Source organism: Carassius auratus, chromosome 30, assembly GCF_003368295.1.
Source record: "Carassius auratus strain Wakin chromosome 30, ASM336829v1, whole genome shotgun sequence".
In the NCBI taxonomy this organism is placed as follows: domain Eukaryota; kingdom Metazoa; phylum Chordata; class Actinopteri; order Cypriniformes; family Cyprinidae; genus Carassius; species Carassius auratus.
In genome coordinates, this window is record NC_039272.1 from 28870967 (window position 1) to 28884924 (window position 13958).

At 36.8% G+C, this 13958-nt stretch overlaps 1 protein-coding gene across 1 annotated transcript; it reads right to left on the bottom strand.

Annotated features, from left to right (window-relative positions):
- Nucleotides 1-141: 141 nt before the first annotated feature.
- On the bottom strand, nucleotides 142-10833 carry tmc1 (transmembrane channel-like 1). The gene is made up of 20 exons (XM_026212602.1): nucleotides 9912-10833; nucleotides 9241-9261; nucleotides 8686-9163; nucleotides 8154-8345; nucleotides 7987-8077; nucleotides 7828-7909; nucleotides 7595-7701; nucleotides 7394-7492; nucleotides 6760-6902; nucleotides 6530-6674; nucleotides 5774-5968; nucleotides 5510-5689; nucleotides 5189-5341; nucleotides 4311-4439; nucleotides 4171-4238; nucleotides 3844-4083; nucleotides 3377-3502; nucleotides 3206-3284; nucleotides 2808-2919; nucleotides 142-2590 (listed from the first exon to the last, which is right to left on the bottom strand). Exons 1-20 carry the CDS (start codon nucleotides 9946-9948, stop codon nucleotides 2367-2369), a joined length of 2901 nt encoding a protein of 966 aa, XP_026068387.1. The 5' UTR covers nucleotides 9949-10833; the 3' UTR covers nucleotides 142-2366.
- Between the last annotated feature and the right edge of the window lie 3125 nt (nucleotides 10834-13958).

A 13958-nucleotide genomic window follows, 5' to 3' on the forward strand; every position in this document is an offset into this window, starting at 1 on the left:
TCATAGTTAATAGTTAACAAGTGTTACCTATTCTAAAGTGTTACCATTTTTTTCCCAGTTGGGAAAATAACAGAATTATATGTATTTTAATAACAATGTTTAAACTTAGAGTCTCAGTTCTTAATCAGTGAAGTACTGATTAAATTGTGCCTCTTCTAGAACAATGCATACTTCTTTATTAAAAAAAAAATCCTTATGGATCTTAGTACAACAGGTAACTGTTTTTCAATTTTATATTCTCTTAACACCCTTTTTGCTTGGTTCTATATCAGTTCATATACTGAACTATGGTTTTACCATGTTTAGCTATGGTTAAATTTGTGTCTTTATTCTTCCATTTTGTGTAAATAAAGCATCTTGTCGACAGGAAATTCAGGCACTTTTAAGGAAACTAACCTTCTTGCTCAAGACACAGCAGCCGAATACAAGTAATTGTTTTTGAGTTAATTATGCACAAGAGGTCTACTACTATAACGTCCGGTAACAGAACAACAATCACACAGATCAGATGTCCCGCATATAAAAGAATTCTCTCAGTGGTGGCTTGTGAAGACCTCATCAAGGTTCACCAGAAGGTATACAATACAAAAAGTTGTCATTTGGTTATCAGTTTTCACTTATATCGATTTCCTGGCATTTTCCGGACCATATGAAATGAATTCCAAAAGGGCTGTATCTTCAAATGAACAATGGCTCCCTAAATGAACAAATAAACAAAATCTCAAATGACTCCTGTTAATACTTAATGAAGTCTACTCATGAATTACGGATGAGCATTTGCAATGTTAATGAAACTTATGTGCCAATTCTCTAATAAGTAATCTTCAAGATTTGATACAGAGATAAATTTCTTGGGATTGTAAAATCATTTCAATCTAGCTTCAAAGAAGGTGCTCAAATGATATTCTCAATGCTTTTACAATCCTCTAGTAGTGGGTTGGGAACAAATGCCCTCACATAAATGGTACACAGTGTAACCCCAAACAGAACAGTGTGGGCCGTGGCTTGACAAATGAGCCACATGCATCTTCACTGCCAAATCTGTGGCTGCAGGAAAATAATCCGAGACATCAGACACCCCTAGAGGTGAGAGCAGATTTGAGAATACAGTAAGGGGCATGGAAATGTTGTGGGGCAGCAGACACGCTGATCAAGATAAAGCTGCATGGATTGGAGAGTGGGGAAACAATGACATGGAGAGAAGAGGCATAATGGTGGGCAGGGCCAAGCTGTCAATCTGAAGTGTTGAAAAACGATTTTGTTTTCATATCTATGTGGGCTTAGATGTCCAAACACATTTTAGGGTGAATATTGTTTTGGATATATCAGTAATCTATTTATGTGCTTTTTTCTATTCGCTTTTTAGAATCAGAACTAATGATGTCAGATTTGTGAACGAATCACTCTTTTGATCTAGGTTTCCAAAAAGGTCTTAAACTGTTTGTGATTTAGTTTGATTTATTAAGACTGGTCACTCACTGAATTGTCTGCACCACTTTCTCACACCACAATAGTAACCAGACAATTTATAAGACAAAAAAAGAACTCTGGATGAACTGGATTTCTACCCACTTTCCATTGTAGGAAAGGTAGACTTCACGTTATTGACAAAAACCATTTACTACAACTTTTGCCTTAATAAACTCCTAATTTGCTGCTTATTAATAGTTAATAAGGTAGGAGTTTGGTTTAGTTATTGGGTAGTATTTTGGGATGTAGAATATGGTCATGCAGAATGAATGCTTTATAAGTATTAATAAACAACTAATATGTTACTAATAGGCATGCTAATAAGCAACCAGTTAATAGTAAGAATTGGTCCCTATACTAGTGTATATTACCTAGAAAACAAAGCTAAAGTTTGTTTAATGACAAAGCAGCTCTTTATTGCGTGTGCAGCTTGTGTGAACAACTCTGTACAGGTAAAAGTGATTTTGAAAATATGAGCACACTTATTTGAAAGGGAAGCCTGTGTCCCAGTACTGATGAAAGGTTAGAAACGCCCCTGAACTTCGGCTGTAGTTTAATAAATTAGTTGCAATTGGTAAGTAAACCAGCAATCCAGCAAATATTTCTAAAACTAAAAATAAATATAAAAAACAACAAATGCAGAAAATAGTTTGACCCTAGCTTGGCCTGCGTGTAACAAGAGCAGTCATTTCTCTTTCACAGAGATAAGACTTATCATTCTAGAGTTACATAGCCACCGAGTCCTTGAGATCCACTGACACATTCATGATATGTGCGGCAGGCCTGGGCACAGGATTTATACTGAATCAACAAGAAATAAAGATGGTCATATACGTGCTAAATATTGTGCATGCAGCATACAGATGCATCTGTTTATCTATTTACATCTGTGCTGTTTATCTTCTGTTTGAGTGAGCGTTTTTCTGTGGGTGACCTGGAAGATGTCCAGAAGCTGTGTGGCCCCGGGATGCAGGGGGTCTGGTGGTTGTGTGGGTCGAGGAGACGGGAGGTTCAGAGTTTTGAGTATGATGACTCTGTGAGGGGTGAATGAAGCGGCCGTTCTGTCCAGGTTGTCTGCGATGCCCTGCTTCATCTATGCTGCTGCTTTCTTCATTCACTCCTGAGAAAGAAAAGGCAGAAAGACCTTTCAGCTGCTGTCTCACAGCAACACTGATATACAGAAACAAGGGCATGTTGTTTCAAGACTGTGGCCACCTGCTGTCCAAACACAACACATTAACTCTTCGACATTAATGGAAAGTTTCTCTGCATTGGTTCCAAGTTGCTGTCTTGTGCACTGACTGATGGAAGCTGTGACCCATCCTGTGTGCTCTCACCCAGATCGGAAGCGCTGTTTCTGCGTTGTTCTCCTGCTTTCTTCGCCTGCTCCAGTTCATTAGCTGCTTTTAAGGCTGCGAGTTTGTTCTTTTTCTTGTTTTCCTCATTTTGCTGTAAACAAATTGGAGAATTCTGTAACATGACTATGAATAATTTACGGATTTTATAACATTAGCAGAGAGCAGTGAGCAGATCCATGTTCAGTGATTAAAATGAAATAACAGACTATAAAATATATATTGGTCTATGTGGTAAATAACAATAATAAAATATATATTTAAAAAAATTAGCTCTGCGTTACTGCTTCCATCTAGTGGCGAGTTTACGTAATGTCATCTGCCAATATAACCCTGTATAAAATGTTAACCTAAGAAGACATTTGGACTTTCTAACTTACAGTTTGAAGTTTCTTTTTCAGCTCCATGTTGACCCTTTTGTATGTTTTAGAAGTGGACTGCAGATAATAAATCGCAAGACTAAAACAAACAGAAAAAAGTACCATTACAAACGATCATTTTCACAGAAGTACAGAAAACTCATATGGATGTTTTTATACATTCCGACTTACACCAGAAGCAGAAGAAAGGACAGCACCAGTCCGGGGTTCGAGGCGTAACTGAATACTTTACCGATCCAGGCAGGAAAGTCTGTCTCCAGGGTCTCCTGAATCACGTCAAACATCCGGTTTTTCCCACTGCAGGTATAATAAACAAACAAATAATAATAATAAAATGGAAAATAACAAAGAAAGTTTCTTCAAGTAACAGTGGCTGCATTTTGTGCCGAGTTTGATGAGAAAAATAATCTGAGAAAATTGCACTCTGCTGCACTCTAGTGCTGAATATCTGCCATTGCAACAACTGGCTCGTTTATACACAATATACATACATACTGCTTGTTACTATTAAGTCGAATTTGTATTTAAATTAATTTAAGATATTTGATTTCAGAAACATCAAATAAGTCAGTTATTATGCTAAACCGGTCGGCTTCATACTTCACACCATTTCTAGTCCATACATAAACTTTCAGAACCTGAAAGGTCCACAGTCAAAGGAGGGAGGAATGGAGACAATGGTGTATATAGCCGGCAGTGTAGAGAGGAAGAGGATGACCAGCAGCATGGCCATGTAGAAGTTACTGGAGCCTGAAGCTTTGAAGACCCGTTCCTGAGGCACATTACAACACATCACGGCCCAACACTGCAGGTACATGGACACGTGAAGCCGGAGAAGATTTAATGCTGGAAGACATGGAGCGTAGAATGCCCCCATCCTGATGACATACACAATACACAATGCCAGAGATTTGATGGTGGACTGGTTTCATACGAAATGCAAGAAAACAGGCGACTCTTCTCACCAGATCATTCCCTGGTTGAAGATCAGCCCCAGAACATTCCCACTGACGTCAAACTCTGAATAGGACGGCTAATGAAGAAAGCGCACCTCAGTTATTATAAATGATACTGATACTGACCGCCATGTGTTGTGGATACTCACAAAGCCATACTCCAGATCCCAGCACCAGCAGTTGTTTAGGAATCGCACCAGTACGGCACGGAAGAAATCCCCAATTAGCAGAGTGATGTAAGTCGTCATTGTATCAGAAATAATGAGACGAACAAACTCCTGTAGACACAGAGGATGCTGACAATCTCAAAAGATGTGATGTAATTCATCATAATAATTAATTGAAAACTTGATTTTTAAAGTTAGCACTGACAAATTTTCAACCTTGTATTATTTAAATGTTTGTTGGATATACAAATGCTTTACATTAGATTTATTTAAATATGCATTTAACTTTGCTCAGTATAATATGAAATTAATGCCAAAGCATATGAATTTGCTTCGCCATTTACCAAACTGCTTTAAGTCAGGGGGAAAAAAAGGTTATACTTTTAATTAATTGTAATGACAAATGATTACAAAAATAATACACAACCATTCGAAAGCTTGGGGTCCTTAAGAATTTCTTTTTTTTTTTAAGTCTCATGCACCCAATTAATCTGATTCAAAATATAAAGTGAAACAATAAAATTAAAATGTAAACTGCCACCAGAGGCACAGTAAGTAAGTACACCCTGCAGCATACTCCAGTATTAATGTATAAATACAGTACCATAAGTGTATACCATTATCCTGAAACCTCCCATCTGAAGGTGGCTTGGTTCCTCCTACAGTTTCTTTGTTATCCTATACCTAAATCTCCTACAGAGTTTCCCCTTTGCCACATTTTGCTCACTGGAGGTGAGTTTGATGTAATTCAATACTGCTTTGGGACATATTGAGTTCCAATTGTACTGAAATTTGTATTGTGAAAAGAGCTATACAATTAAATTCAAACTGAACTCAATTGAACCGCTCTTCCCCAGTACCTGTCCAACCATTGTCTCCCAGCAAGGCCCTCTGGGAACATCAGCAGGGTGCACTGTGATCGGAAGAGCAGTTGAGTTGTCTGGCACAGTCCCGTTGTACAGGTTAGCTTGCCAAATTGTCATATTCTTCTTCACGATCTCCTCTTCAGCCCTCTTCAAAATATGTGACAGTTAGGAGGATAAATGACCTTCATAAGAAGATGATTCATTTAACACAGATTCTGTGGCCCAAGGGAGCCAAGTTATTACTATTCTGAATGTCAGAATGACTGAAGATGGGACCGTGAGCACTTTAGTCTTTGTTAAAAGATGAACATGTACCTTTAGCTGGATGGCATCCATGAGAGCGATGATGAACGTGTAGAGGTTCCCCAGGAAAAGGGCAAAAATGCGTCCCAGCTGCCACTGGAGGGCAATGCGTGGATGATAGTTTTCTAAAGTACTGATCACGTCGAACAGCATCGGACAGAACATCCCCAACAGAGACATCACCATGTTCACCTGAGGGGTTTGTGTAGTCATGCCAAATTCATTTTTATTGACTGACAAAAGGATTACTATTGCAGAATGTTACATGAGTCTGACCTCATTCCTCTCCCACCAGCCGTAGTTCTCCAGTCCCTCCAGAGCAAACTTCTGAGACCTGCGTACTACAAAGTAGATCAAGTACCCACTCCCTGCCAGACAGCAGAGCACCAGGAAGTTGGCCAGCACTCGAAGGAACCTCGTCAGGTGGATGTTGTCATCTTTTCTGCTCTCTTGCTCCTCCACAATGGCCTCCTGTTAATGTGCTGAATTTATTATGAAGCCGGGAGAGGCCAGATGAAAGGGATCAAATCATTCTTTTTTATTATTATTTATCATTTCACCAGAAGAATACATTTATGTTTTATGACAGTCATCATTCATGACCAATGTCAAAATTATATGGCAAAAAGTCTAAATTACGAGACACTAAATGATCAATATGAAATATAAATGTTATCAGTATGACATAAAGAGTTGTTTGTTTGTCATAATTATGACTTATCTCATAATCTTTTTTTTGTCATAATGTCAACTTTGTATGTCATTATTATGTATGTCTTTTATGTATATTAAAATATATTATGTATATAAAAAATTTTCTTATGTGGCAGAATTGACATTTTTGGCACATGGCCTTTTGTAACTCAGTAGGACATTTTCAGCAGAATATTTTTATAGTAAATCAGAAATATCACATAATAGTATATCAATATCACATTCTGTTTCAGATAATTTCAGTTCACATTATAAGACTTCTTTATTACCCACAAAGTGGATGTGGGCCCAGCACAAGGAATTTAAAGAGAAACACACCTTAAAACTAGTGGTGATGGAAGCGAACTTGTTGTCTGCGGTCTCAGGATTTCCAATGAGGTAATCCCAACTAGTAAATGTCTTCCAACTGAAATTAAAACTGGTGTCATCTCCCCCTCCTTCTTCATTGGCATTGCGGGCCATACTGTTGAATAAGAGTGGGGAATTCAGGATAATTCGTTTATGGACATAATCAAAAAGGGTTTCTGATATGGACTGTCATCGCTCACGTCCTGATTACCACCATGTAGCTATACGCCACTGTACCCACTCCCACCAAGAAGTAGGACAGGGGCATGCGGAATTTGAGCCACCCGATGGCCCGCTGGTTATTGTAGTAGCCATAGAAGAGGACTGAGTACTTAGCATAGCCCTGAAACAGACAAAAACAAGATTCAGACTAGGATGCAATGTAAACTACTGTATGTGTGAATAAATAAAAAGTTTGAGTTGGTCATATTTCGTAATACCTCTTAAGGAAATGCCTCTTTAGCTCACCATAGCTGCATTTATTTAGTCAAACAACAGCAATATTGTGAAATATCATCACATTTACTATTTAAATGTTTTCTTTTTGAGATGGCAAAGTTGAGTTTTCAGCATTATTGAGTGTCATGATCCTTCAGAAATTATGTGTTTGGTGCTAACATTTCTTATAATAATAAGTTGCATTTATTTTTTTGTTGGAGCCATGATACATTTTTGTCAGGATGAATAGAGAGTTCAAAAGAACAGCATCTATTTGAAACATATATATTTTTTGTAACAGTGCAAGACTGTAATGTAACTTTTGATCAATTTAATGTGTGTTTATCATACTGACCACAAAGTTTTGAATGGTAGTGTATAATCATATAGATTTACCCCAAAATCCCATAAGACTGCAAAATTCATAGCACTGGCCTCTTCCACCCTGGGCACTGTCTTCCTGGGCATGCTACCATACGGTTTTCCCATGAGAGCCTCCAAGGTGAATGAGAATGGACTGGTTACATTTAAGGAAATCAACTTTTTATCTGGCCTTCATTATTAACATTTAAATTTAATAATATGTAACTTTCTCACCTCTGGAACCATTACTAACCCAAATGTCAGTCCAAATAAAATCATATTGATGCCATACATCCACCTCAGAAATATAAAGTAAGAGGCAACTGATGAACCAAAATGACCTATAAGAATATAAAAACAGTTTGTTTAGAGATGAGAAAATAAGCTATAATGAATAAAGATTTCACTTTAAAAAAAAAAAAAAATGAAAGGAGAGAGAAGGAAGCTTAAAATGAGAAGCGTCACACTTTCTATTTCCTTTATCTTCATCTCCCACGGGATGCAGGCAGTCTTGAAGTTCTCAAGATCACGTTGAAACTTCATCCATTTCTAATAAAGAAAAACAAAGATGAAGCTGCAGAAGGATATATTTGTATCCATCAATTGTACAATGATCATCTCCTCACCTTCATCATCAGGACCTTGTAGGCGTATAGTTTCCTGCCTTTGCCTTTTCCCAAAGCCCCTTCATACTTCTCCACAAACTCTTGTGACTCCCTGAGACAGAACACAGCTCACTGGCATTATGACAGATGGTGTACACATGAGCAAAAACAGCAGTGACAGGACATACCGAAGGATAACTAGTTTTTTCTTCATGGGCCAGGGTTTTCCTTTCAGTGTGGTGATCAGCTTTTTCCTTTCATCCACCGCTTCTTTTAACTTTTCCAGCTCCTCGGGGGTCAGAGACCCCAAAACTCCCACCGCCGGATTGTCTTTTGACTCAGACTCAGAGTTCGATTCAGATTGTGACTCAGATTCTGAGCTGGGAGGGAGAAATAAATGCTGAGTCAGACCACAAATGAGAATTTTCTAATTTAATACGACATTTCCATTAGCTACTAATTATACTGAGAGTAAAACTATTTGTTATATATCTGAAATATATATTATATATATTATATATATATATATATATACTGAATAATGTTCCTTATTTAATGTCATAAAAGCTAAAACATATTTTTTTTTAACTTAAAAAGGTTTTAAAAACATATTTTTATGTGATTTCAGATTTTTAGACTCCATTAAGTCCATAATATGGTTAAAGTTTGATACATTTATTAATTTATTATTATGAGTGGGAGTGAAAAATACAAACTTACGTAGTCTCTGGCTTCTTCCTTTTCTTTTTCTTTTCTTTCAAGGCAACCTCCTGACAATCTTTCTGTTTTGTCTTTCCAGGATTTGCATCGTCCTCCTCATTTTTAACGTGCTTCTTTCTCTTTTTCTTCACATCTTTTTCCTGCTCATCTTCCAGTTTTATTGTCTTGGTTCTTTCATTTTTAATATTCTTTTTCTCTTTGCTGGATTCATTCTCAGCCTCCTGTTCATCTGCACTCCTTCTTGGCCTTTTTCTGTGTTTCTCGCCCTCTTTCCTTGTTGTTTTGTGGTGTTTCTCATGTTTCTTTTCTGCTCTTTTATTACCCATCTCAGTTGATCTCTTCTCTGAAGCTCTTCTCCTGCTAACTTCACCATTTCTCTCTCTTCTCCGTTTGCCATCTCGCGTCGCCTGCTTATCCTGACCTCCCTTAGAGTTTTCCTCAACTTCCACGTAGTAAAGGCTGAATTCATTATCCTTCCCTATCAATTCGTTTTTACATTAATTACCAAAGTTCAAAATAAAAATTTATAAAAAAAAAATCAGTCAACATTTTTACCTTCATCCACCTCAATGCTCACTGTAAAAGACAAACGAAACAGAAAATAAGACAAAAAAGGATGATGTGAGATCTGGACATTATTAAGAAGCCTTTGTTAAGTCCTGAATGGTCAGACACATAGGGTTCCCAGCAGCTGTTTAGCGTCTCTTGTATTGTTTGTGACCACAGTGTAACCAGACCGGTAAGTGCTGACCGGGTCATTACATGCTTAGTTGTGTTCTACAATAGACACAATAGTGCTTTTCATCTTCAGTGTCAGTGTCCTCTCACAGGGGTCAAAGGGCAACTGAATGAAAGTAATGTTCATAAGTTACACACACTTAAAGTTCATATCAACTGCATGACCACCCTGGCATTGTGAAATCTATAGTTTTAGGTTTGCATCAAAATGAAATTACCTAGAAAATTATAATTCACATTAAAGCATAAAACATACATTGCCTTTCAAGTTTTTAAACTATTCAAACTATTTTATTTAAATCAAAAATCATCAGATTTTTCAAAATCAAAAATAATAATATTGATCAAAATAATAAAAAAACAAACACATTTAATTTCAAATGCTAAAAAAAGAAAAGAAAAACCTTATCAAACACATTATCAAAGTATCCTTTTGAAAAGAAAAGAAAAAGTATAAAATACACATAGAAAGTAAAAATCATCTTTACCGTCACTTTCAGATGCGATGAGTTTATGGCGTGGCATCCTCCTCCCGAGTGGCCTTCACTCTGTGCATACAGTATGGTTGACCTCATGTGTGTGTCCATGCATACACGAGTGTGTGTGTGCGATGATGTTGTAGCAGTGGACCATGCCCTGACTGAACAGAACCCTGCACGAAGAGTTCACTTTTACTAGCCTTCAGCGACCTTGCCCAGGAACAATAACCTGTCGAAACTCTAGAGCCTCTCGATTTCACCCCTTTGAATTATTCAACAGAATTATGACTCTTTTTTTCTAAAAGAAAGGGGGGCACACAGTTCCAAGCCAAAATAGAGGATGATGGTCTAATGACTGACTATAGAAAGTGCAAAGAGGGATATAATAGACGATTAGTGCCGCAGGGTAACCAGGGTCATTGTGAGCTGTACTTTCACCTCCAGTGCAAAAGTTAGTCTTAATAGTGCTTCAATTTGCTGGAAATGGTGCAATCATTGTAAAAGTACAGGATTAAGATGTAGAAAATAAGATTTTAGATATTAAGACTGTAAAAGAATACATAGATAAAATACAAAGTGGCATGCAAAACTAATAGAGAGCAAACAGTGTAGAGTAACTGGCACATTAGAGCAAAAGCTGCCATACAATAAAGACTTAAAACAGAAAGTCTGAAAGTGTCTCCGGAGAAATTAATAAGAAGATAGATTTTACTCAAATATGCCTGAGGCTTCCTGTGGGATGGTGCTCCAAAGAGTGTTAGAAGTATAGAAATAGAGATATTAGATGTATGGAAAAGGAGAAAAAGAGAAGATTCTAGGTTGTATAAATAGATCTTGATATGCTATTGTATTTATAGGTAACTGAATCTAATTAATCTTTGTCATTATGGTTCTAAATGATCCCAACAATATTTCATAATAGGAATAGGATAGAGCATGGTGCTAGTAACGTCAGGGTCATGGGTTTGATTCCTAAAAGAATGCATGAAAAAAAAAACTTGAACGCAATGTCTCTTTGGATAAAATATTTGAAATTGAATATAAAGAAAAAAATTCCAAAATACCCAAAATGTTACTAAGACCAGAAGTTACCGGTGACTCTTGTGGGTCAGGCTTTGAGACTTTTCCCTTGATTCAATAATCAATTAATTTCTAGAGTAACCAAGCTTGTTATTATTACATCCTTAAAACAGGCATTTAACCTCAGCTTGCTCCTGGGATTCCCTCTATTTACTTTTGCATAGCATTGAATCCAATAACACAAACAGTATTTGTGGATCCTTCATTGTTGTTACACATACTGACCACGTGATGTCACTAAACATAAACCTTTTTAGGCTGTCTGTTGAAATAAATGAGAAATCTAGGGGAATTCAGATGATGTTAGGCTACATAGCATTTTCAATGTTTGACCCATTTTCAGTGCACATTACCCTCCCAGTCAGAAGGTATTTGTATTCATACAGTGTATTTGTGCATACTGTGTCAATGTCTGTGTGAGTCTGTGTGTGTGTGTGTGATCCCATGAGCTTGAGTGTCTATCACTGCACTTGTGTTCTTCGCCCTGCAGAGAGCTAGATTGTTTTTCTCGGCTAAGTTTAGCAGCAGCGTTTGGGGATTCCATCTTGGGAGAACTGACACAGGCCGTAACTGTATTCTGAGCATGTCTTCTTCTCTCTCCCTCATTCTCTCAGCCACTGGCGCACCTTTGATCACAGAAACACAAAATGTTCCATAGAGGTTGCTATTTTTTCCAACTCAGGTCTTGGAGAAAAGGTTTTTCAGATATGTTAACAGTATCAACTATAGAATCAAACATTCCTGATCGTTATAATTTAATTTATACTACATGTACAGTATACATATGACAACATAAAGAGCTATTTAGTTTCAGTAGACATGACTGAGTCAGTCTAATGGTTACAGTGTCTCATCTTTACTGTTGTCATCAGACTAAACCGCCTTCAGGTAATCATGTGAGCCAATGAGCTGCATTCCATTCCTCTGAAGAATCCTATAGTCAGGATATTTAATACACACTGGGTGGATGAAAGTTTATATTTATAGAAGGGCTGGTGCCCTGTTACTCTCACGTTTTAATTCAGCCCGTATTCTCAGTACTGCCTGTGCAGGAAAAGAAAAGAGTGGTTTGTCTGGAAAGTATTTAAGTATGATTCATTTCTATTTTGCACTCTTCTACATCCATTTGATCATAGCTTGAACAAAACATTTGAGACAGGGACATTTGATTGCCTATGATTATATCTGGATTTACTAGTGCTGCATGTCTTGTTTGTTTTTTATCTCATTGGTGATAAAGGACAAAATATTTGTTATAATGTTTGTTCATATGATTCAACATATTTGTTATGTTACTGAACTTGGTTATACATTATTTTAAACGGGATCAAGACATGAATAAACTGCAGAGTTCATAATTATAACAGGATGGCTTTTATCTGAAGACAGATCGATGAAATACTTTGAAAATAAAGTGGAAAATGCATAGATGTAATTGCTAAAGCCATATTTGGAAATGTCTACAGGTACAAGCAGGACCTCTTTTATGTAAAAGCAGAATGTAAACACTGAAAATATATGAAAAACTGCCAGAATACTGGGTACTTTTGAGCAAATGAACAAAATTTCCCTTAATAAAGAGGGCAGGCTGAAGTAGAGAGGAAGGGCACTGACAGAAAGTGAAAGCATACTTGAAACAACTACAAGGGCAGGAAGAAGCTGTCAAAATAAAAAGGCATATCTGACAGACGAATCAAGACTGGCTTCAAAAGTGCATTTTATAGATTTAAATACATTCCATCACTCTAGAAAACTAGCAATGTGATATTACATCACCTCGGTGTTGTTTTAAAATATCAATGTTAGTTTTGACTAACACTGATATTAATGCAGATATTTACTGAATTAGTTTTATATATTTTTATATTGTTAGTTAGCTGCTTTACATATGGTTGTCTGTCATTCCATAGTAAAGCATTTTGATTAACAAATGACTATATTGCCTAGTCTAACAGGTTTCATTATCGTGAGGTGAAAACTCACGTGAGTGTAAGTGTTTATGTGCTTCTGATGCTGTTATGGGTCGACACACGCGAGACAATGGCACCAGCAGCTGATACCATAATACAACTTATGTTGTATCAAACGCTTTATGGCCCAGGAACATACTTACAGCTACAAGAACACACTACAACAATAAAAAATAAATAAAACAATTAATGTTTCTAAATATTAAGTCTCACCTCTGTATTAAGTAGACTAAGAGCTTACACTTGTAAGAGCAAAAATGTAAGGAAGGAAATCCACCTTACTATACACCACAGTTCTGGTTTAATTATATAATATCTATTTGTCCACCATGTTTAAGGCATGATGAAGAAACTGCATCCATTTCCAATGGTATCTGAATCACATGCAAAACTTCTTGACTTAACTGATCCATAAAGAGTATGTATATAAGGAAAACATATTATTAAATATACACAAATGGATATTTGAGAGCTTCATGCATAATGAATAATGTAAATGCTATGAAGTTATGTATGCTTAAGAATGCATGCAGATAAGGCAATATCTTTTGCACACATTCCCTTTTCCTGAATAGGTGTCTAGGTAGGGTTTCTATGCATCTTGATAAAAATGCAAAAATCACATGGAGCTTGTTTGCCTTGTTCTCATGTTTGACATGGGCTGAGATCTCTACTTAAAGGGATACTCCACCCCAAAATGAAAATTTTGCCATTAACCACTTACCCACCATGTCGTTCCAAAACTGTAAAAGCTTAGTTTGTTTTTGGAACACAATTTAAGAAATTTGTGGTGTGGCAGACACAGAAAAGTGTACGTAGTTTGCATTTACAGTAGCAGGTATTTTCCAAAATGCCACTACGGTGATCGAGAGGAGTCGTTGACTTTTTTTGCCATTGTTTTTGTTTCTTCTTATACAAAAAGTATTCTCATTGCTTCATAACATTATGGTTGAACCACTTATTGCAGATGGACCATTCTGACGATGCTTTTCATACTTTTCTGGAC